At 41.3% G+C, this 25,283-nt stretch overlaps 2 protein-coding genes across 2 annotated transcripts in view; both read right to left on the bottom strand.

Annotated features, from left to right (window-relative positions):
* lama2 (laminin, alpha 2) overlaps positions 1 to 25,283 on the bottom strand; it is a 266,769-nt gene that overhangs the window by 22,176 nt on the left and 219,310 nt on the right. The window contains exons 46-57 of the mRNA XM_080791600.1: positions 17,093 to 17,195; positions 16,806 to 16,922; positions 16,270 to 16,452; positions 13,083 to 13,237; positions 12,327 to 12,470; positions 8,018 to 8,151; positions 5,722 to 5,881; positions 4,623 to 4,747; positions 3,913 to 4,075; positions 3,552 to 3,696; positions 2,310 to 2,448; positions 216 to 336 (exon numbers count right to left, since the gene is read on the bottom strand). Of these exons, the coding sequence (XP_080647726.1) occupies positions 216 to 336; positions 2,310 to 2,448; positions 3,552 to 3,696; positions 3,913 to 4,075; positions 4,623 to 4,747; positions 5,722 to 5,881; positions 8,018 to 8,151; positions 12,327 to 12,470; positions 13,083 to 13,237; positions 16,270 to 16,452; positions 16,806 to 16,922; positions 17,093 to 17,195 (1,689 nt within the window). The remainder of the gene's footprint in view (positions 1 to 215; positions 337 to 2,309; positions 2,449 to 3,551; positions 3,697 to 3,912; positions 4,076 to 4,622; positions 4,748 to 5,721; positions 5,882 to 8,017; positions 8,152 to 12,326; positions 12,471 to 13,082; positions 13,238 to 16,269; positions 16,453 to 16,805; positions 16,923 to 17,092; positions 17,196 to 25,283) is intronic.
* LOC308334085 (laminin subunit alpha-2-like) overlaps positions 23,517 to 25,283 on the bottom strand; it is a gene marked incomplete at its 5' end in the record, with an annotated part of 28,656 nt that continues 26,889 nt past the window's right edge. Inside the window, one exon of the mRNA XM_080790673.1 lies at positions 23,517 to 24,903. Coding sequence (XP_080646799.1) covers positions 24,743 to 24,903 — 161 coding nt within the window. The 3' untranslated portion in view covers positions 23,517 to 24,742. The remainder of the gene's footprint in view (positions 24,904 to 25,283) is intronic.

The following is a 25,283-nucleotide window of genomic DNA, read 5'->3' as shown; positions in this document are numbered from 1 at the left end:
AAACAATGCAATAATAAACGAGTGAATAAGATATATTCACTATATATATACAGTACATATACACGTGCGCACGCACGGTGAGTGAGTGAGTCAGTGAGTCAGTCAGTCAGTCAGTGAGTCAGTCAGTCAGTCAGTCAGTCAGTCAGTCAGTCAGTCAGTCAGTCAGTCAGTCAGTCAGTCAGTCAGTCAGTCAGTCAGTCAGTCAGTCTTCTTACCTCTACATTGCATCCTTTAGTAACTCCAGTGTAGTCAGAGCTACTGAGGAGGTTGTAGGGTGTTCTGGACACCTCTATGTCTCTCAGACAGCCTGCAAAGCGCTTCAGAATCACCTCAGACCTGGAAGACAAGTTTTATTTCATACAGTGTCACTTACTCACTCTCCATCAAGGTTTTGCTCCTTCCATTTCCTTGTCTACAACCTATCTCAGACCCTCACCCTCACCCTAACCTCCAACGGGGCAGCACACCTAAACCTAACCTTAACCCATGTCTAACCAATGACTAGTCTAAACTAAGTATGCACCCCGTTAAGTATTTCATAACATTGCACATTTGAATAGCACTGTAAATACATATCAATAAAGCACTGAAGCCTACACGTAATTGACTAGAGCTGAAGCATACTGCTTTTCAACCTTTACATATCAAGTTCCATTATGTATTCAGCATTTGAGCCATTTGATGAGATTTAGCCTCTCTCAGACCCAAAACTAAAGAATATTATATTATCGTTTTTTTCCACAATTCCATGCTGTATTGGTGTTGGTACCATTAGGAGAGATAACAGGCAAAGGTTGATCAAAATAACAATTATTTTACATTCTCTATAGGCATAGACATCTTTTAAATTAGCGATGTTTAACAATAATGTATCTCTTGAAAGCCTAAAATGAAACCAAATGCACCCGTAAGGGTCATTTGGTTTCATTTTACACTCTCAAGAGTTAAATATATAATAAGGGTTCATTTGGTTACCGACTCTCCATCATTTAGCTGGGACGACCTGGGACCCCACCAAGGACCACTGGTTGAAAAGCACTGTACTAGACTAGAGGATTGGCTAGATCAAGGGCTAGTAGGCTACACATTAAAATCTAATCTGAGAGTGTGCAAATGGAACCAAATGGACACGTATAAGGGTCCATTTAGTTCTATTTGTAGGCCGACAATCTCAGATTTAAATAATCAGAAATCAACAGAATCAAACATTCGTCCATTGCTTTGTACATACAGTAGAGCGACCGAAACTTGAGACCAATTAAAGTATGGTCCATGGGCCAATGGATGAATCCATTGAGTCTATTTACCAACTGTTGCATAAAAGCTGCAGTGCCCAAGTTATAACAATTGCTCTGTAACTTAACATCCTGAAAACTCCACTTCAAAAGTGGATGAGTTGCATGGACAAAACGTCAAATTCCACCAAAAAATTACAATAATGTTTCAAAACAGCCTATAAGCGTGCGTGGGACAACACTGATAAAGAAACACATTTATACACACACGCAATACTTCCTCTCTTATCTCTTTCTTAAACACACACACACACACACACACACACACACACACACACACACACACACACACACACACACACACACACACACACACACACACACACACACACACACACACACACACACACACACACACACACACACACACACACACACACATTACATCAGCGTGGCTAACCGCATGCAGCAGGTGATAAGCATAAGCACTATGCAGCGGAGAGAAAATTGTAAGATGTGAAAACTATAGTCTCTAATTGTTTTGTTTACCTGGCTTGCATGCTGTAAAGATAAAACATAACAGTACAGTATTAGCGCAGAATAGCGCACGCACATCATTCTGACAAGCGACTAACTCAACAACCTGTGGCTGTGGTGTATTCACCGCACACAGTTGTAGAGTTACTGTACAGTGCTAATATAAATACTTATATTGAACATATTCACAATAACAATATTCAGCTTAAATTGCATTGAATTTGAATTCACAAAACAGAGACAGTAATGCTTATGGTCTGTGTCGGGTGGAAATCGCATACGTCCAAAACCATTCATGATTCAAATTCAATGACAGCTAAAGTAGCAGGTCAATACGTGGTGCTGCTGCTTTTGATGCTTTTGTGTAGTATGGTCAAGTAAGTAGGGAGTAAATTTACAAAAGGTTAGAATATGGAGACAAGAGGTTTCTGCCCGACAGCCACGATATATATTTTAAATAATGCATGTCCACAATACAGGTGTGCACGTGTTTGTGACAAATATCAGTCTGTCATGCGTGCGTGCGTGCGTGCGTACCTGTAGTTTCCAACAGTAGGCAGGCCTCCAAAGTAGATCCTCTGGTTGTCCTTCAGGTTGAGGCCAGTAGCAGAACCCGGTGACGTCACCACAAGCTTCTCCTCCACACTGTTGTCTACGTCCACTATGGACACCGTGGCTGTGGACGGACACACACACACACACACACACACACACACACACACACACACACACACACACACACACACACACACACACACACACACACACACACAATTAGCTACAGTACAGTACTAGCTACAGTACTTCCCAAATGGTGTGCCGTGGAGTGTAATGCACGTGTTTCATCATTGTCTTGATATACAATCCTAAATATTGATTTAGGGGTGCAAAAGCTATTCGAACAATCTGATTCAATCGATTTATATGAGAATAATAGATAACTTAATAAAACAACCCAATTGCTATTTTGGGTATAGTATGTATCAATTATAGTGTTTAAACATGTTTCCAAAATAGTGGAAATTGTAGATGCCTAGATGGCACACAATATAATATGCAAAGACAAAATCACTGGTTTCAGCTGATATTGATAATAAAACAACAACCACAGTCAAGGTCAGTGATATTGGCCATGGTTCAGCCCACTGATGCCAACACCTCACAGCTTAGCACTCCCTCCCTCCACTATTATTACTTAATTAACCACAGTTTTAATTGGGACGTGTCTATAATTTTCATATTGCCATATTTGCTTTATGCTACGGTGTATTGTAATTATGTCACAGCTAAGGGGGTGGTCAAATAACACACTTCGCTCTAATGGCTGCTTTTGCAGTGTGTTGTGTGAATATGATTTTCTTTTTTAATGCTGACAAAATGTTGGCAAATCTTCTCTTATGGGGTCCCTGTAAAAAAATCCTTTAACCAATGAAAACAGTGAAAGCATCTGTGTAACCACTTTAACAATTATTAATACTTTGCCTATTCAAAAGTAGCAGATCTATGAGCCTTGTACAGGCTCATAGCGCACCACTTTGTGATGTGCTACGGTATAAGCTTGTAGCTGATATATTTTTTCAATCTTTGAAATATATATATATTTTGAAAACAAACATTTCTTTACTCAAATCTTTGCTTCTGGTCTGGTGGTCCCTGGAACCAAATATTTTGTGTCCACAAATACATATAAATTTGTCGGTTCCTTGACATGAAAAATGTGAGAACCACTGACTGTAGAAACCCGACATTTGTACTTATGTGTGCCTGTGTGCACGGTACCTTGCTTCTTGTTCCTGGACATGGTGAGGGACTTCCAGCGGCCGTCGTTGTGGCGGCTGGGCGAAGTGGCAGTGGCCACGCCTGAGCCCAGGTCAAAGTTCACCTTCACCTTGCCCTCTGAGAGCTCCAGAGACATGAAGTCCTTCTGCACGCACACACACACACACACACACACACACACACACACACAAGGAGTCAAGGAGAGGGGGAGAAAGACAGAGAGAGAGATCTGTGTATGCATTCATGCATCGGTGTGTCTGTACTCTGTAGCATTTCGTAGATTTGTCGGTAGCCAGGTACATGAGCATGCATGCATCAGTGTGTGTGTGTGTGTGTGTGTGTGTGTGTGTGTGTGGTGTACCATGTCGTCGGTAGCCAGGTACATGAGCAGGGCGTCTGCGTTGAAGGAGCGGAACTTGAAGGTGACACTGGAGACGTTGGGGTTCCACCTGGTGGGCCGCGCCACCGCCGCGTAGCCCTCCCCATCCAGCTGCACCGTGCCCTCGCTCTCTGAGCGCTGGGGGCTGACACACACACACACACACACGCACACGCACACACACACACAGAGAGAGACATGCTTGGACGTATTCTAGGGCACTGGACCCATTTGTGGGTTACGAGTCGAGTAAAACTACCATTTTCTTTTCCTACAGTTTCAATTCTTTCTCTGCTATGGGACGTTATCTACTAGGTACGAACATATATATGAACAACGCCTCTGTCACCCCAGCTATGGGATCTTTTCACACGGCCCCATAGACTTCTATGTGAATGTAGGATTTTCAAAGCCTTATAACTCTGACCATGGTAATCGCCCTCCATCCAAAGTTCCGATGTCATTTGTGATTTTTTTCTCGCATCGCTCACGACATGTAAACGTTTCTGGCGTGAGCTAATGCTAATGATTGCCTGGCAAAGGTTAGCTACACTTTGCTGCCACCTAGACCTAGTGTGTACGTACATTTTATATTTGAAAATAGCCGATCTACAAGCTCAAAACGTGTCGTGGTGTGACACGCTCTGTGCTTGTAGATCTGCTATTGTTTGTGTGCGGACTGTTCTAAGTACCTGACCGCGCAGCCCTTGCAGTCTCCCTCTCTGTCCCTGTAGTTCCACAGGCCGATGGGCTTCTTGTCCAGGAACGTCTCTCCCATACAGCCTGTGAATGTAGTGCTCTTCACCGCCTCGGCTTTCTACAACACACACACACACACACACACACACACACACACACACACACACACACACACACACACACACACACACACACACACACACACACACACACACACACACACACACACACACACACACACACACACACACACACACACACACACACACACACAGAGAGAGAGAGAGAGAGAGAGCGGTAATGAATGGGAATGAAAGATTGGGGGATTAGATAGAGAAAAAATAATTAAAGAAAAAAAGAAAGAAAGAAAGAAAAGCGACAGCTTGCAGTGCATGAATATAGACCGTATAAGTGAGCTAATGATATGATATCAGACACAGTCAGTCTCACATCAGTGCCACGTGCCGAAAATAGGCTACAGCCGTGTACCTTTATCATCCATATCACATTATAGACTTATTAACCACTTAAGCCCTATATACTGTACTTTGCCGTAGGACAAACAAGAGAAAATACACGTGACGTGTTGTGAACTTGTAGATAGCTCGGTAGAAAGCGGTACGTTTATTGACTTATTCTATTTAACAGCCTCTCTAATACGCCATAAAAGCAATGGTGGTTTTTACTGTGTGGCACCGGATGATCACATCACTCTTGGAAAATGGCCGCCGCTTAACCCTGTAAGACCCGGATATATTTCTACTTGCAAAAAAGAGATTTCAACCTTTGTACTACTAGGACTTATGTTAAAAAATATGTAAAAAAATTAATTAAGTTTAGTTAGTTTGATAAAAATGTTATGCACATTTATAATAATTATATAATAATATAATAAATTAATAATTTACATTTGGGGATATCTTTCACAATAATCGATAAAACATGTTCTAGACATTCTAATAATAACAAAAAAACATTAATTATTTTACTTACTTTTATAATGTCATAGGTTAAAACATTTTCAAAACAGACATTTTTAATTTGAGACAGAGAGAGAGAGAGAGAGAGAGAGAGAGAGACAGACAGACAGACCTTAACACTTCCCAGGATTCCTCCCACGAACAGGTAGGCATTCTGGTCCACGTCCAAGATGGTGAATGCAGAGGGCGAATTGGCGCTGGCAGGGGTTGGCATCATGCCAGCCTTGGGACCTTCTAATGGGTACACTGATATGGTACCGTTCAATCCATTACTAAATAGACAGACAGAGAGAGGGGGAGGGAGGGAGAATAAGGCAAACATAAGGGTTAGAGTGTGTGTGTGTGACTGTGTGTGTGTGTGTGTGTGTGTGTGTGTGTGTGTGTGTGTGTGTGTGTGTGTGTGTGTGTGTGTGTGTGTGTGTGTGTGTGTGTGTGTGTGTGCGTGCGTGCGTGCATGTGTGCGTGCGTGCATGTGTGCGTGCGTGCGTGCGTGTGTGTGCAGTGAATGTGATGATGCTGCATGGTAATGGCTGATGAGGCTGTCAGCTGGTAATTTCCCAGGTGAACTGATGTGCTCATATTTTCTCTAATGCTGCATGTGTTGCTGCTTATAATGCTTTCTTCAGGACGTGAATGAAGTCCTGTGTCCTGGGGTTAAGCCAGCCGGTCACTGGGGTGGTTACTGTTGCCGTTTAGGTTACAATGTTGCGTTCACCTGTCACCTCTCTGCCACCAGGCTCGAGCCATGCAGCTGACGTACAATACATTCACAGGATTGATTGTGAAACTAGGAAATAGTGGCATCAAAGCAATATGTGTTTCACTCGTTTGATATTTACTAAGCAAAGCAATACGCTGAAGCAGCAATGTTTAGAGAGAGGGGAAGTCCTGTGGGGGTATAGAGCTGCTCTATGAAATGCTAGTTTCAGTCAATCTCAATCTTTTGAATTATAAGGACCTGCAGTTTGATATGCTTTAGTCCACAGACCCACATTTGAGATATATTTTTTAATGTCTGGAACCCCAATCTACACTGTAAAAGCTGCACTGTTAACTCCAAGGGTGGACCCTCCTTATACAGGTACATTCCATTTGTACACTCTCAGAGTTACAGACCCATAACGGTCCATTTGGATCCTAACTATCATTTAGCTGGGGACCCCCTGGCCTGGACCCATTTGGGTCCCCGGACCCCATGTTGAAAACCAGTGCATTAGATGAGGACAGTATTCATATGAATGTCATAATTATGCCAGAGAGGCATAATGTATGAAATTGATAGATTCAGATCTAGATTTGATTAAAAAAAACCTTAACGGTATAATAAAACCTCTACAAGGAACGGGCCACATTCATAGAAGACTCTTACTGGATAAATATGAGCTTGTGGGGAAAACTATGTCAAAGTGATTATGTACAGTATGCGTGGGACAGTAATTCCTGAGTGGTATAATCATGTTTCACCTCTATTTGCTGGACTGGTTGTTAAATGTCAGAGCTCTACACAAGCCTCCACCAATGGTGATTGTCTTGTTTCCATGAGCACATTTGGACATGCTGCCTTCTGAGTTAAGGGAGCAATGCTCTGGAACTGAAGCCTATTGAGCACGCTATAGCTCTCTTTTTCAAGGACGCCTTGATTACAGCATGTCGAGAAGCACTGTGAATGTCTCTATGGACACCAAACCAACCAGTTTCACACAGTCCTGAAGTTTGTTCCATTTGTGCTGAGCATAAAAATGAAAGCAGTCTTTCCTCGTTCGTTGTTCATACATTGACCGATAAAGCGAGGATAGATACAAAGGAAGCTTACCACACAAGGCCTTATAAATAAATAAAATGCAATGTTGCTCTCTACAAACTGCGAGAGATGGCCAAGGCCAACCAGTTTAAAAAAAAAAATACAATACAATGATGGGTGTGAAAACCATCACCAGTAATGAATGTTAGACTGCTTCAACAGGCTTCAGCGTGCCGAGTCAAGCAGTACAGCACATCACCTCAATCAAAAACAGACGTTATTACAGATTGAACAATCCAACCAATCTCTTAGGCTTTTGGTTCCACATGGACCTTAAATGAGAGCTTGGCATCAAGCCAAACGATCTAAAACTGGAGTCTGACTCAAACCATGGTTGGAATGATTATGTTGCTTTTGTTTCACAGTTAATGTATGGGGTCTGATTTGGATTATAATGTTTAATTCCTTGAATTTGACTATTTTCTTTAGATTAGTGTTATTCTATAGACAAGCCTAGATGATGTGATATCACATACGCTGAAGAAGGCATTTTGTTGCCCGAAACGTTGGTGATCTTTAAAATAAAAAGTGTTTTGCATGGTGACTACGAGCTGTGACCGGACCCCATGCCTCCTTCCCTTTATTTGAAATGAAATAAACTTCTCACCGAGAGGCCTCTATCCTGTGCCAGGTGCCGTCCTGGATGGTGAGGTGGGGGTATTCAACCCTGCCGACGCCGGAGCCAACGTCCCACAGGAAGCTCACCTTCCCCTTACGCATCTCCAACGCTAGGAAATCAACCTGAGTGAAACGCAAGTGCACGCGCACGCGCACACGCACACACACAGACACACACACACACACACACACACACACACACACAGAAACACAGAAACACACACACACACACACACACAGTCCTTTAAAACACTGGTTATCATATAACCTTTTTTGCCAAGAACCTCATGAATTTGGCCACGGACCGTCGGACCCCCATTAGGATTACATATGTTGTGCCAGGGATCCTCATTGAAGATTTGTATTGTTAGTTGACATTTTGAAAATAGCTCACATTGTGTCTCTTGTAGATCGTCCGTTTTCAGATAGCTGATACTGTAGGTTTTTAAGTGGTTAAACTGATTTAGATGCTATAATAAGTATTAGCTCATTTTGCGGGGGAACCCCTGAAACTCCCTCAAGGACACCAGGGAGCGCTATAGCAGGGGCCATTTGGAAAGATGAGGAAAATGTTATTTTTTTAACTAACCCTTTCCAAAAAATAATCAATGAAATAAAAAAGATAAAACATGGCCCCCTCACGCATTAGAATGACAATACCAGTCAGCAGAACCAAGGACAGGTGTCTAACATAGATAAAATGGAGTTTGAACGTACAATGGGTTTGTTGTATAGGAAGGGGTCTGGTAAGATATCAAATATCTACAGTAAATGCTGAATTCAACTTAAAAATTGTCTGGGATGCTCACAAAAGCCAGAGTAGATGTTAAAATGAATGTTTGCAAGTGAAATATCCCTTAAAGCCATTTCACAATAGGGGAGCGGCACCCAGAGGCTACGGCTATTTGGGGGTCTTTGGCACGGAAAAGTTTGATTAATAAAACTTCAGCAAACATTCATGGTTCCAGGTTCACTTTGAATTTCTTACAGTGGCGAGTAAGATCAAGCATCATTCAGTATGAGACAGTTTCATTTATTTCATTCAAGGAAATTACAAAACTTTGTGTGTGTTGTTGGTGTGTTTTTTCCTACAAAAGCGGATGCATGTATGAGTGTGGAAAAAATGTGTAAGCCCAACTGGAACATAATTGTCGTAATTTGGATGCTATCTCTAAGGTGCACACTCGCGCACAAGCACACACACACACAACACACACACACACACTGAACTCTTTCGTGGTAATGGAGATAATTCATTAGCAAAGATCACAGATCAGAGGACAGCATCATTATTATTCAGGCCCTAGAGATACTTTAAAGGCATGCACGCACGCACACACACACACACGCACACACACACACACACACACACACACACACACACACACACACACACACACACACACACACACACACACACACATCATTATTATTTACATAACATTATACACTATTAGGCTGTATTAGACAGTCACACACACACACACACACACACACACACACACGTATGAAAACACCCAGTCAAATGGAGCATAACAGTGATTTCTCAGGGGAAATCAGAAGAAAGCAGAGAGTAACATAAACTTGCTGTTAATTGCCGCTGTTTGCTAGGACATGCACGCCTGACGAGATGATACACGCACGCACGCACACACGCACACACACACACACACACACACACACAAACACACACACACACACAGTGTTGTCAGTGCTACAGTTGGCTCGTTAAAGTGGTTTAGATATATTCCGTTTTGTTTGATCAGTTGTAATTGCTGTGTCTGTGTGTGTGTGTGTGTGTGTGTGTGTGTGTGTGTGTGTGAGAGTGTGAGTGAGTGTGTGAGTGCGTGAGTGTGTGTGTGTGTGTGTGTGTGTGTGTGTGTGTGTGTGTGTGTGTGTGTGTGTGTGTGTGTGTGTGTGTGTGTGTGTGTGTGTGTGAGAGTGTGAGTGAGTGTGTGAGTGCGTGAGTGTGAGAGTGTGTGTGAGTGTGTGTGTGTGAGTGTGTGTGTGTGTGTGTGTGTGTGTGTGTGTGTGTGTGTGTGTGTGTGTGTGTGTGTGTGTGTGTGTGTGTGTGTGTGTGTGTGTGTGTGTGTGTGTGTGTGTGTGTGTATTCATTATCTTCGCCTCACAGAAAACATTCTGGTTGCCTATCAGATCCTACATAATACAGTACTACAGTACGTGCGTGTGTGCACAGTTTGGAAGCCAAACATCTAAAGTATGATAAATGCTACACAGTGTGCAGCGTGCTCAACATCATAATAAATAAGATTAATCTTCTAATATAAAACGCCGGTGAAATAAAGCACAATAAAACAAAGTGTTGGACCTGTTTCCTGATCTGTCAGCAATTACCACTGGTGTAAAGCAACTAAGTATTTTTACTTTAGTGGAGTATTTCCAATTTCTACTCCGGCTGAAACTTTACGTAGTTACTTCACTAAGTTAATAGTTACTTTGTGGTTTTTGATGAATTATTACAAAACATACATTAACTACTTCAGCCTTATATACATTTCAGCCATTTCAAAATAGCTGATCTATTATACTGTATATAGATCACAATGCGATGCATTGTGAGCTTGTAGTATTTGCTATAGGGCCAGTGCATAGGGGGGAGTTTCACTCAGAACGGGTTATTCTGGTTGCCATTTTCCTGCCTACCAGTAGGCTAGTAGTCTAGTAGGCTGCGAGGCTACATTTTCCAGCCTCACTGTGGAGACATATACCATTATAGATATATGATAATTAAATAAACACTGTATGGATTGGGTGTGAGATAACAAAATAACATAACCTTGATCCACAACAGTAATGGGTCTGCCCTGTTAGTTTATACCCTAACTTGTCCATTCCACCGCGGGCCGTCAGAATGATGCTTCCATTGTAGCCTTGCACAAGGCTTGCAGTGCGTTGACTGTCGGAGATATCAAATAATTAAATACACACTGTATGGTTTCTTTGATTTGGGTGTCAGCTGACAAAATAACATAACCTTCAGCAACATTCCCAAACACATGTATGCTCTGCTCTCTACCTGTCCTTAAACGAGCATGACAGTGTAATCAAAATAATAATGTTCAGATCGCATACAGACAGATTATTTATTTACTGCGGAGAGAACACATGTTTGACTGACCACTCGTCACTCTCGTGGTGTTTTTCCCCCTCTCCCTGGTTCCGTAAGGATCTGTCCACATGTCTTCTCGTCAAGTAAGATGTAAACATTAAGAACTGTTTTGACGTGAGGAGATCAGAACACCCGAACATTTTCTAACGACAAATAATAATAATAATACCATGCACTGTCGATCCAGAGCCATAGAGTAGAAGAGTTGTGACAAGTCAAAGATAGTAGAGAGATGGAAGATGGTGTACTGCAGTGACAGAATACACACCAGCGTCACTGACAAGCAAACTTACGAACTACAGACAGGCAGCCAAGTAGCCTAGCATCCTACTAGCCTATATGTAGGCAGCAAGATGGCGCCCAAATAAACCAAAATACTACTTGAAAACGTATGAAATGGGACATTCTGCCTAATGAGTACTTTTACTTTTGTAATTTAAGTGCATTCTGAATTCCGGACTTATACTTGTAACAGAGTATTTCTACATTGCAGTATTGATATTTTTACTTAATTAAAATGGGAGTACTGCACCACTGGCAATAACCCCCCAGGGACCCACAGCCATGGATACAAGAACTTGGGCCAGGTTGAGAACTAAAAGCGTAGTTACAACGTTAATTGCTTGGCTAACAGCCGAGCCCTCAGTGTAAGTTGAAAGCTTCAAGCCGCAACTCCAGCCTGGTTTTCGAATTCTGCATGAGATAGCCTTCCAAATGTCTAACCGCTTTGGCAAAAGGCGATCCCCACTTGGCCAGGGTGAGAAATTGCAAAATCCTGAAAATTGCTGCTACAGTATTTGTTTCAAAAGCTTTATGCCAAGCTACTATTTGTAGCAGCAAATTAAATGTGGTTTTTGTGGTTATGTACATGTACACAAATTTCAGTGTGAACTGACAATAAAGTACTATATCATATCATATAATTTTTTGCAATGTGACATACAGTAGCTCTGTAAAATGCTACTGCGTGTGTGCATCTACAGTTTGAAGCCGTATTGTGCATGCTAGTGCGCCTGCTCCGACGTTGGAGCCCAGGAGGTAGAGGTACTTCCGGGAGCTACATGCACTTGTGAGCAACTTTCATTGAAATGAATAGTTGGGGGTGGGGCAGTACGCTCTCTAGATATATCATAACTCATAAGCATGTGATTAGTGTCTATATACGCACGTATTTAGCAGATCCCAGGTAGAACAGCAGGTTGTCAGCCGTGGTAGTTTTAACATGGAGGACGATAGTGTTGTAACGACCCTTCCTGATGTCAGGACGGTAGCTACGGAGACAGTCACCACCCGATGACACCGACACTTTGATCTGAGAGAGAGAGAGAGAGAGAGAGAGAGAGAGAGAGAGAGAGAGAGAGAGAGAGAGAGAGAGAGAGAGAGAGAGAGAGAGATTGATTGATTGATTGATTGATTGAAGTATTTATTAACAGTTTGCAGAATTACAGTGAATTTCAAGCACAATTCAATACAAAAACTTGTTTACAATAGGGTCCACCAAATCATCATAAAAAGAGGTAAAAAAGGGTGGAGTAAAAAATATACAGTGAGGGGTAAAGGGGTGGGAGGGATTCAGATTTTACGGGGGCCAGTTTCGACTTGCAGCTGTCCGTAGGTGCCCTTTGAGAGAGTGGATTACGTACTGTACATATTGTAGTCCAACTTTACATTATAGAAAGAATGACTATAAAGTCAAATATAACACTACTGAGGTGAGCATACACATGAACACTGAAAGTGATCCGAACAATGTCGATTGCCACTGTCCTTCTAGTTGTGAACAAATGTACAGTCATCATTACAGTTACAGATCTTGTTCTTTGTGTAGGCAGGCCTTTACCCTTTATTTCTATGTGCTCTTGACTAATTGACAGTGCAACCTGTGTACTGTACTTATAGAAATGGTGTTTGGAGTTCATCTTACCGAATTAGCTTGTTTCCTAGCTTGGTTGATCAGTTCCTTGATCTGGGAGATGTTGCGCCTCAAGTTGTCCTGCAGCTTTTTGATTGGCTGCAGCTTCTCCAACAGCCTATCAGCTTCATCCTCCAGATCCTTGACCTTTGCTCCAGCTGCATGAACTGTGGCGAGACAGAACACAGGTAGAATGCACGTACAGCACAGGTACAGTATAGGTCTGTTTGTTACTACACAGCAAAACCCTGAGTGTTCATACGGTGTAACTCCTGTCTGTCTGTCTGTCTGTCTGTCTTGTCTAGAATTAGTTAACTGGCTCTGTATCTGTACTTGGCTCTGTACTTGACCACTCGTTTACACCAAATCTATTCGCCAAAAATTGCTGATCTACAGCTCACTGTGTGCATCTCAAGTTCAACACGGCACATTTGGGTTTTAGATGGGCTATTTTTGGCTAATGTTCATCCCAGAATATGGATTCTGGGGTCTATGTGGCTAAAGAAGACGACTTTCGTGAAAAAAATTAAAATAAATAAAAGAATGCACAATTATTTATATCCCTTATTTTGCAATAGGCAACGAATTCCTCTGAATTCTTCAAAAATAAATACATCATTGCAAAAAGAAAAAAGAAAAACCCACACACATTTTTTACACAGTCAGAGTTGAATTTAAACTCAGGATTTTGCAATGTATACTAATGTGATCGCTGCTGAGAGTGAAAAGAAGCCAAATCACCACAATAGTAGCAGCAGAGAAAGCTCTAAAGTGGAAAGATGGGACAGAAAAGTGGAAGCAGAGAGCTACTGTATATAGAGCTGAGCCATTAGTGTTAACAGTGGAATGAAGCATTGTGCTCCATGCTATGCTATGCTATGCTATGCAGAGCTGTCATGCTGGAGGAATAGAAGCACAATAGAAGCGTCTATGGAAGGTAATGAGAGAACCACTACATACATACCAGGGCTGGGCAATTAACAGACACTAGTGGGCTGTATTTTGCGTGTCTTAAGTACCAGGTCTTATTACTTAACTTAAGACCTGGAGGCGTGATCAATGCCATTTGGCTATTCTGAGTGGACAAAGAGCATTGACCATGCCTCCAGGTCTTAAGTTAAGTAATAAGACCTGGTACTTAAGACACGCAAAATACAGCCCACTAGACTGTGTCAAAACTCATATATTTAGAACTAATACGCGACTTAACTTGGCTTAATGTCTTAGATTAAAAAAAAATAAAAAAAATTAGTCTGATTAAAGACTTAACCCTGTATACTTTGTTGTACAATGGTGAGGTAGCCTAAAAAGACCACTTACAAAGCTCACAATGCGTTACATCACAAATAATGCATTGTACGGTTGTAGGTCTATTTTCTATAATCGTTTATAATCGTTCATTTATTGTAATCGAGACAAAAGTTTAAATGATGGTGATATTTGTTTGGAATCATATCGCCCAGCCCTACTTCAGACTGAAGTTAAGATGGAAGACTAAAGAGAGGAATTAGCAGTGCACCAATGTCATTTAAATGTGTTTTCAGAACAACTTGTATAGTGATCTGTGATACACGCAGATATTATCTACAACACACTGCTATTTGATTTACCTTTCATTGTGTTGGTTTTAAATGGTTTCTCTGCACAAACTGTAAACTATCTTTACAGCTTAGCCTACATTTTCATTTGAACATAATTATTATGGTCAAGTTGGCAGTTGAGTTGGTATTGGTGCACCTCTAATCATGAAAAGAAATGATGAAGTATAGAGATAACTGAAATATACATACTGATTGCTGTAGATTGGGGGGCAAAAATATCAAAACAGAAAGACAGAGACAACATGTCAGATTTTGATTGGTCATTAGTACATAATCGTCACTGGTGGGCAGAAACCATATCTCTTTTTAGGTTTTTTTTATTTTTATATATAATGCGTCATCATATGACTGTGTCAAAAATAGCAGATCTAAAAGCTCACAATGATTCGCAATATGAAATGTTGTTACTTATATCTGCTATTCTTGAAACATTTTGACCTTTGAAATTGTTCACCTACAGTAGGTTATTAAACAAATGAAAAGCATTGTGACTAAATAACATAGCCTACAAGGTTTCCACCTGACAGTGCTGATATGATATATTTTCTGCATAGTAATATGTACATTATTTGTATATATTGCTGATGCTTCCAAATGAAAAACTTTTAATTATTCAACTGAATTGGTTCATGGAGCTCAGCTCATTTCAGCTGAATTCATGTAAAGGAAACACAAACATATAAAATGAACATATGAAGTTTTCACAATCCGCCGTTTGATTAAATGGAGCACAACAATGGTTTAAACAGCATTATATGGGAGGAATGCTTTTGACTTGGCATATATGACTGGATCAATAACGCAACAATATGTTGAATGATAAGTTGAAGATATAAAATATGTCCTGTTTCACTGATGACATTTATCGCTCCTTAGGGAATGAAGTAAACCAGCGGTTCTAAAACCTTTTTTATTTCAAGGACCCCCATAAGTCTGAGAGTTTACAAAAGGGTGCATTTGTTCCATTTGTACACTCTCACGAGTTACAGATCTATAAAGGTCCATTTGGAACCCTCTGGAAGGAAACCTGAGGGTCCTCGGACCCTACTTTGAGAACCACTGAAGAACAAATGCTTACTGAGAGGGAAACTAAATGAGAGGAATACAAAATGGCTGCCACAAAATGATGTGGGGAAAAAAGTTCCTACAATTGATAATTACAGAAAGTAAAGTTTTACTGTCATGGTTGTAGCCAGGGCTAGCAGTTAGCAGTTAAGCCTTATTAAAAACGGCTTTGGTCAAAACAAATAGCGAAAATAGCTTATCTATAAGCAAATGTGTCAATGTGGTTGACTTAAAAGTGTAATTATATATAGTTTTTAATTGTGATATTATCCAACTAAAAAACAAGCAGGGATAAAACATCCAAATGAATGACCAGGGGTGGATATATCTGGCAGACTGGTCTGGTTTCCAGAGCCTTAGATCTGGCAGACTGGTCTGGTTTCCAGAGCCTTAGATCTGGCAGACCGGTCTGGTTTCCAGAGCCTTAGCTCTGGCAGACTGGTCTGGTTTCCAGACTATAATATGGTGGATATTTGCGTCTAGCTGTTGTTTTACTGTTACTATAAAGCAATATGACAGCAAAGCTTCCTCACTGTTTTTCTGAGGGTCCTGGATCATCTGATTGGCTGCGTTGACGGTGTTCTCCAGGTCACTGTAGTTCCTCTGCAGGCCGCGGAGTTGCAGGTTCAAATCCCCCAGGCGCTCCAGCACGTCCGTGGCTGTGGCGTTGGCGTCGCCCGCTACCACCTTGGTGGCTGCGAGCTTAGCCGCTGTGTCTGAGGGAGAAAACACACACGCACACACACAACTAGAAACATGCGCTCAAGAAGCAGCTTGTCCATACATGTGTGTGTGTGTGTGTGTGTGTGTGTGCGTGCAGCCGTGCATGTGTGTGTGTTTGTGTGTGTCTGTGTGTGTGTGCGTGTGCGTGTGTGTGCACTCACATGAGCTTATTGACATGTGTCAAGTCGAGTTTGACAGAGCATCTGACCCCTCTATGTAATGCTGCACACTGTGCACAGATATTGATTCTCTCTCTGGATGACACACACACACACACACACACACACACACACACACACACACACACACACACACACACACACACAGCGTGTTGGTGTTAACGTACCGTTGGGGATGGCGGCGAGGGTTGCCAAGGTGCCGTTGATGGCTTTGATCAAGTCTTTGTTTTTGTCTTTGGCTGCCTTCACCCTGTCCTTCAGTCCATCCAGACTGCCTGCATTCTCTGCACGCACGCACGCACGCACACACACACACACACACACACACATGGGGGGGTAAAAATTAAGATTGCGTCATGCCAAACATCTGGAATGTTTTTACCTTTGGTTAGGCCTAGACCGAGATTCTTGACCGACCAACCGACCGACCGACAGACAGACAGACAGACAGTACCTGTGACATCATTGTGTAGTTGTTTAGCTTGGTTAAGCAACTTCCCACTCTTCTGCAGGGAAGCTTTGGCTGCTTCTTTTACAGGGACGTCTGGACCTGAGGCCTACACACACACACACACACACACACACGCACGCACACACACACACACACACACATTTTGCATATTGTCTCTTAGACATCTCCTGGTATATTCGAATCTCCGTGCAAAAGACAAGAATGATGTCAAACAAACACACCTCCAAAGGCCTCCTAACACATACAAATAGGGTTGTCCCGATCCGATCACGTGATCGGAAATCAGGGGCCGATCAGGGGCCGATCATCACGTCATTTTCAAATGATCGGAATTGGATCGCAACAAAAAAACATGATCGGGACATCCCTTGTATCAATATTGTACCCATATCATGATATTAGACTGGATATTGTCTGTAATTTTGGATATTGTATAGATATACAGCGTCAGCATGACAACCACTTTAAAAAAGACTTAATAGATGTGTTAAACTGTAACACATATAGTACGACATCAAAATGACAGCGTTACACTCAACATTTGCATATGGGCTACATTTCCGTTTAGGTTGGGCTCAGGGAGCGAATGAAGCAACGGAATGATTATTTATTTATTTTTAGCCAAAGTCAGTCTCTGGCACTTTTTAACTCCAAGTCGCAGCAATCAATATTGCGATCGAGTAGCCTACAAACGGAGTGCTATAGATAATGCCAATCCAATGAGTCTGCATTGGGCATATAGAGTGAGTCAGAGTGACTATGGAAATGTATGTTTATCAGTGCGTCACGTGCCATATTTGAAAACAACATTTCAACTGCATTCGATGGCTAATAGGAGCCATGCACTGCAGCACCAAATTCATTCATGGTCTATTCATTTCATTTTCAATTCTCAAACACACACCCACCCACCAATATTATGGAGCTTCAGCTTGTTTTTGACGATATGCACACGGCTCGGCTGCCTGCAATTGCCAGCAAGGTGCTATAAATTTGCACCTTCCATAGACAGCCCATTCATCCAAACAGAAAAGTCCTATAATTGTATTAAATAAAGTCAAACTCACCAACATTGTCGTCAGCTGCGACACCAGGGTACCACTCCATACTCTGGAATACAGCATGCAGGTAGCTTCTCCAGAGGACGCCCAAATACCTTTCTTCTACCTGTAAACGTTATCTTCCTCTTCCTCTGACAGTTGAGCTGAACAGATATGCCATAGACAAGTTGTAGTTGGAAGAGAATGGCATTCCTATATGTAATGTTCATCATGGTAACAAGAAAGCAGTGCATTCAGGGAACTGATATGGCAATCAGAGCCTATAATCAGAGCCTGTATATATGCACCTGATCTAATTATGCTCATCCTATCACATGTGAAACAGTGTTGTCAGATGATTACGTTGAAAGATCTGTTGCCCGTGGACAAGGCACGTTACCTCCGCAAGTTAGATATTATCGGCATAGATGTTTGTCCATATGTGATTAAGGATTGGAAAAAGTTGCATTGGCAGCCATAGAAAATTCTGCCCAGGGTAAATGTCCCGGATGTGACGTTTTTGGGCGTTCCTGTCTTGTTAAAAAACTGGATGTGACGTTTTTGGGCGTTCCTGTCTTGTTTGTGTCAGTGTATGTGTTGCGAAATCTGACAACACTGTTTCACATGTGCTAGGATGAGCATAATTAGACCAGGTGCATATATACAGGCTCTGATTATAGGCTCTGATTACCATATCAGTTCCCTGAATGAGCAGATCAAGCACTGCTTTCTTGTTACCATGATGAACATTACATATAGGAATGCCATTCTCTTCCAACTACAACTTGTCTATGGCATATCTGTTCAGCTCAACTGTCAGAGGAAGAGGAAGATAACGTTTACAGGTAGAAGAAAGGTATTTGGGCTTCCTCTGGAGAAGCTACCTGGATGCTGTATTCCAGAGTATGGAGTGGTACCCTGGTGAGTGTAAACTGCAGTATGCACACTCTTCTATAGCCACAATTTGCAACACCAACTATTGTCCATACATCCAAACAGAACGTCCTTTTTGTTTGTATTAGACGTTAAACCAACATGTCATGTGCAGTCTGTAGGAAAAGCTTGAACTATAGTACTATACTCTTATCTGCAAAGTGTTTATAAAAATCCACTGTAGACCTGTTCTATGAGCTACGTACTTTCTGCCAAGAAATTCAGTGCAGGTGATAGCTTTCAATAACGCAGCCTCCTGCATTATGTGCAATTTCAAAACGGGTGGTTACAGGCTATAGGCCTACAAGACCGCTGAGTGATTTCCAACAAGCACTTCCTAACTCGGAACACTTCGAAAAATAATCCCCTGCATGGAATTCATTGACAGAAAGTAGGTCATAAACCATAACATGTCTACCTGGATTTTTACAAAACTAAAACTTTGCAGATAGAAAGGGTCCAAAGGGATGATACAAGTTTTCCATACAGATGTGATGTTTCTGAGTTTACTCGTTTAATGCAATCCTACAGAACTTTTGTTTAGATGAATGGGCTGTCAATGGTTGGTGTTGCAACTAGATTAAACATAATAACAAAAGTCTAGTAGTCCTAGTTGCAAATTGTGGAGCTCCAATGCCTCATTTTGACATATTGTGAGCTGGTAAATGAATTCATACTTGTTTACATTAATATCAATCCTGCTGTTTATCACACCTGTCAGATAAAGTTCCACCTGTGTTTTATGCCTTATGCTGTGGCTCATCATACCATGCATACCGGTATGACATATCAGACCTTTATGATAATCGATTAAATTTTTCTATTTCCCCTCAGCATTTTGCTGGAAGCTTGTTCATTCCTTCTGGAGAGAGCGGGGACAGTGGGCTTGTTTAGACAGCCAGGTTCTTCAATTCGCATTAAGGCACTCAAGGTATGCATGCTTTTATTTTTGATTCTTATATTAAAAATAATTATAAAAAATTTAACTGGTGTTTTGTGTTCACACAGGACGTTGTACCTGTTGTGCTGTGACACACCGCCTTCATGAGTCATGACATTAGTTTTGTCCCACTACTCCCCAGCTGTCTGAACAGGCCCCTTACAGGAACACATACAGTACCTGAACAAACAATAACCCAAATACAATGATCACTAAACACTGTAACCTAAACCTGTGTCCACAATCCATGTCTACATCACAGAAATTCACTCTACATAGACTTGCACTTGCTTGAGGAGAGAACCCACACATGCTTCCACTTTTATTTATTCTCCTCAGTTGTTTTTTACTTTGAACTGGTCCTGGTCTACTCCTTCATACTTTAACATAATAGAAGCTTCATTCAAACTGAAGTCTAGCTCATGCCCTGCACCTGTTCCTTTTACTTGTCTAATTGGAGTCATCAACGCTGACCTGCTGCTACTGCAACCATAAACTGGCTTCCAAAACAGCAGTCTGTCAGCATGATATATTTATATATCAATGGAGAGGCAAATGACTCCACATGTGGACATAACATAACGCATCACAGCAATGTCAGTTTCTTTAGGAACAGTACTTCATAGTCTCTAGGTATTGCTGATGTGAATTAAGCTTTTTATTTTACTCAGTACAAAGGTTGTGGTGTACAAATCTCCTGCTTTCAGGCGAAGCTGAATGTTGGGGAGGGGTCCCTGTCCACAGCCCTCCCCTCTGATGTGGCCAGTCTCCTCAAACATTTCTGCAGAGAGCTGCCAGAGCCCCTCTTCCCCTCCGAGGTCCACGCAGCCCTGCTCCAGGCCCAGGCACTGCCCAAACAGGATGAGAGGATAGCAGCCACCCACCTACTGTCCTGCCTCCTGCCTGCCCCAAACACCTCCTTTCTGCGTTACCTCTTCACATTCCTCTCCACCATTTCTCAAAGGTTTGGGATGCTGATTTTGGGATCAAGGGGACCTTGACAAATATGATACAACACTAACAAATATGATTTATCCCAATTGAACTTCCTCCGCAAAGGGACCCAAACTGAGTGAAATTAACAATTGCTTGTTCTGTACTCTTACAGATGTGCTGAGAACCTGATGACCAGCAGTAACTTGGCCGTAGTTTTCACTCCGTGCCTGTTAGCCCCCATCAACACAGTGGAGATGTCTGAAGGACGCCTTGAAGCAAGGGTGGAAGTTCTACACTTCTTCATTGAGAATCCCCACATATTTGGTAATTGCTACATTTGCTAGTGCTACAGTACACTTATGGAAGGATTGTTGTGCATATTATAAAGTAAGTCGTAGTCAGTTTGGTCTAGTCGACAAAGTAATCTGTCATGTGGCTTGATGTTTTGTATACATTTTCTAGATTCAACATAATCCTTTAATTATGCCACTAATTTCAAATAGCCATTGTGAAATCAATATTGGAATGTTCTGTTCTCAGATTAACCACTTAAACCCTGTACTGTACTTACGAATATTCCACCAGCATAGGTTGCTCTAAAAGCGTAGTCAGGCTATTAGTCGATTAAGAACCTTGCTGTGAATGGTCTCATAGTCATAGTCTTCAATTGAACAATGAAACGGCTCCCAAATTCACTCTTTCTGTGAATGCAGTCGGACTCTTGAAAGTAATAGTTCTGGGTTTTGTGATTAACCCATTGATACTTGGTACCACTATACATTGTTTTACCTTTGAATACGGATGCTACCTAGTTATTGCTATACTGTACATGTAGGAATATCATTGATCATGATTTTTGAATTAGAATTTGAAAGAGTTAATGGGTTAATGCAGAAGGATATCAAACCAAACTTGGAGTCTCATCATGGTATGGTAACCGAAACCTCTACCAGGGACAGCTCTAGGTTTTGATCCCCAAGGCAACCCAATGGTAATGTTGTTCTCCATGGTGCTAATGTACAGGTGTGGTTCCAAAGGCTGTGATGGATGGTGTAGAGTTTCTCAACTTCAGACCCTTGCAAGACACTGTCCCCATAGGGATAGGAGGAGGAACACGCACAAAGGGGCACTGTCTAAACGGTATTTATTTGTCATAAATCTTTGGACTGTAAAATACTCAATTTGTATACTGTCTGGGTTAAACACGGAGGGTTTGACCATAAGTTGACTTGTTGATCTGTAGAAAGAATTAAGCCCTATACATTTTTGACTAATTTAATGCATTTAATGTTGTCTGACCAAAAGCAGGGAGAACGCATATCGCCACTGAACATGGAAATGAATGACCAGAAGGGGGATATCAAAAGCAGATTCATTGATATTTTAGTATCTCACAACATTGTCAATTCTTCATGACTTTTTTTGTCTTTTTTAAACGAGTGCAGTGACTCCACCCAGGACCCCAGTGATGGAGCAGGTTGGAGAAAAAAGACCCCTCAGGAGGAGTCTAGGTGTGGAGACCTTCCCCAGCGTTGTACAGTTCAGGAAATACACACTTTATACAGGTAGGTAATACTGTACATGAATACAACTGAGAACCTGAGAGCAGGATAGAAATGTTAATCCTAGAGTGTGTATGAGTCTGTATTTGAAACTATGATTCTGCTACACTTGGATTCTTTTTTAAATAGAGGAACAAGAGGACAAAGAGGCATGCAGGATGCCAGATGAAACCCCAGAAAGGTAATGAAAATAAATTCCGGCAGGCTTTTGTTCAAAAATCTCTCTCTCTCTCTCTTATGGCGCAGCTTAACATTGTAGTCTTGTGAGTCTTGCTGTCATTTCAGATTTTAACAACTATTGTTATATCTGCTATTCAAAAATGTCAGTGTACAAGCTCAGAGCGTGGCATGAAGACTCGTAGACTTTTTAAAGGTGTTTTTTGGTGGTCTCTGTTCCTCTTATCAGGACACTGTTGAATGTTAGTTGCTTCCCCACACTCTACAGAGGACAATCCACGGACGGCTGTCCTGTTCTCCTAAGGGTGGGGAAACTGAACATAACTACATGGAAAAGGCGTCGCACATTGTAACTTTAACTAATGACATTTGTTTTAAATGTGTTTTATCTATGTTTTTTATGTCTTATTTGAATAAACTTTTTGCAGATTAAATGGTATTCGTTCTGACGTTTTTCAGCCCTGTATTATTTGCAGTCTTGATTGTATGAACTTCCTTGTTTTATTTCTGCTTTTATTCTCTGTATGTAAAGCAGTTTTCTCTGAAGTGCTACAGTATATAAATAAAATTGACTTTAAGGAGTAAGTAAAAAAGTTATAAATTACACACACTATGAAACTAACATCACAAATGTTCACATTGGTGTGATTAGAGCAATTATTTAAAATATCCTGCCAATATTTGGAGTCCCTGGCTTAATGACAAGGACTGCACAACTGAAATCTCTACCAAAGCATAATTGTGCTAATTCTAAATGAGTAACGAAGAGATGTGCATTGGCACTGCCCTCAACACTTCGATTACGATTTACAACGTAATTATTTCATTCTATGATTTAATGCATTACACTTCTATATTGCTGCACAATATGGAAAATCTTCCATCAGTCAAGACAAGCATTCAGATATACTGAACAACTTATAATTAAGCGTATATTGCTGCATGGCCAAATCTATTTCTGATGACACTAAAATAATTGTATTTCTTAACGCACCCCCCCGCCAATAACAAAACTATAGTCTATAATTTGACATACCGTAACATTACCGTTCTGCTTAAATAAACACAATATTCAGTCTGATGCCAACAGAAATATATTTAAAGGGAGTAGGGACTGTCTTATACATTATTCTAAACCACGCCATGCAGTAAACACAATCCTGTTAAGCTGTCTTGCCAAAGAAGATGACAGACAAAAACAAAATACTTCCAATCAATTGTAAAATATTGAGGCCTAGAGAACATCCAGAAATGAAGGGAGGGAAAAAAGAGAACAACCTGTGTTCCAATGGATCCAATAGTTATTTAACATATATCATTGGTCAAACATTCAAGACACACTTTAACCACTTCAACTTTAAATTCTTTAAAAAAGAGCGAAACTAGCAGATCGACAAGCTCACAGCATGTCTGTAGATTGGCTATTTTTTCAACTTCTGTGTGATGCCATTGCTGTAGTATTAATTGAAATATGGAGATGTAAGGTTACTCCCCGAGAACAATTTCATGCTTCTAAAAGGCACTGCAGTCAGGAAGCTACCACTCATGTAAATACTGTAGAACAATAAGAGACACAGATACAAAGTAGAAAAATATATTAGGCTGTAATTAAGTGTAATTAAGTAGCCCTACATGAAACAGGTTAAAAAAAACTTCCAGAGTTCATTTCCTCTGTTCCTCCACTTCAAAGTACTGCACTTGTGATGTATTCATTCACTTAATCGCACAAATATGAAAAATAACCCTCAACAGACAAGACAAGTAAATAGACTAGTAAATGTAATCACACTGCACAGCTTTGATTACAAATGACATTTTTGTTTGCTTGCATCATTTATCATATCTTTTGGAGAATTAAACTACTCTATTACTGACTATGTTCTCAAAGTGAGGTCCTGGAACCCCAGGGGTCCCTGAGGCTGCCCAGCTATTGGTAGTGACTGACATTTGGTTGTTTCTACACTCTCAGAGTTAAGGGGGTCCGTGGCCACAATTCATACTAATCCGGGGGGGTCCTTAGAGAAGCAGTGATGCAGAGTGCTGCTCAGGCAGCGAGAGCAGGACAGGACATAGGCTGGACTCCTTTCATCTCCAGGCCTTTGTTGAAGTGGACCTCCATGGTCTTGCCGCCCTTGGTAATCTTTAGGTTTCTCATACAGCCTCGGAATGAGGCGCTGGTGGAGAGAGCTGCCTGATGAAGTCCATCTGGAGAGAGAGAGAGAGAGAGAGAGAGAGAGAGAGAGAGAGAAAGAGATGAGGAGGTGCCCTAAGTGAGTGATTCAGGTAGAAAATACATGAATAAATACAATGAAGACGGGAGAGATTTGACGTGTCCGAAACCACATAGTGATAGAAAACTTTCCTTGTGACCACGGCACACGCGCTCTGACTTATGGTGCGTTACCCGTTCAAATCACACTATAGAAATAAAGGTAATGCTGCCTTTTCGTTTTTATTCTTGCATGATGGTGATGGATCAATGACAGACGTTTCTACTATCCATTTTCGGCTATCCGGCTATCCAGCCGGACACTGATGAAGGGATAGCAAAGATAAAAACTAAAACGCAGTCTTGGTGTGTGCAA

This window comes from Protomyctophum bolini (genome assembly GCF_963924005.1).
Source record: "Protomyctophum bolini genome assembly, chromosome: 19".
In the NCBI taxonomy this organism is placed as follows: domain Eukaryota; kingdom Metazoa; phylum Chordata; class Actinopteri; order Myctophiformes; family Myctophidae; genus Protomyctophum; species Protomyctophum bolini.
The sequence above is the reverse complement of the archived record's forward strand: the minus strand, read 5'-3'. Positions and strand labels throughout refer to the sequence as shown.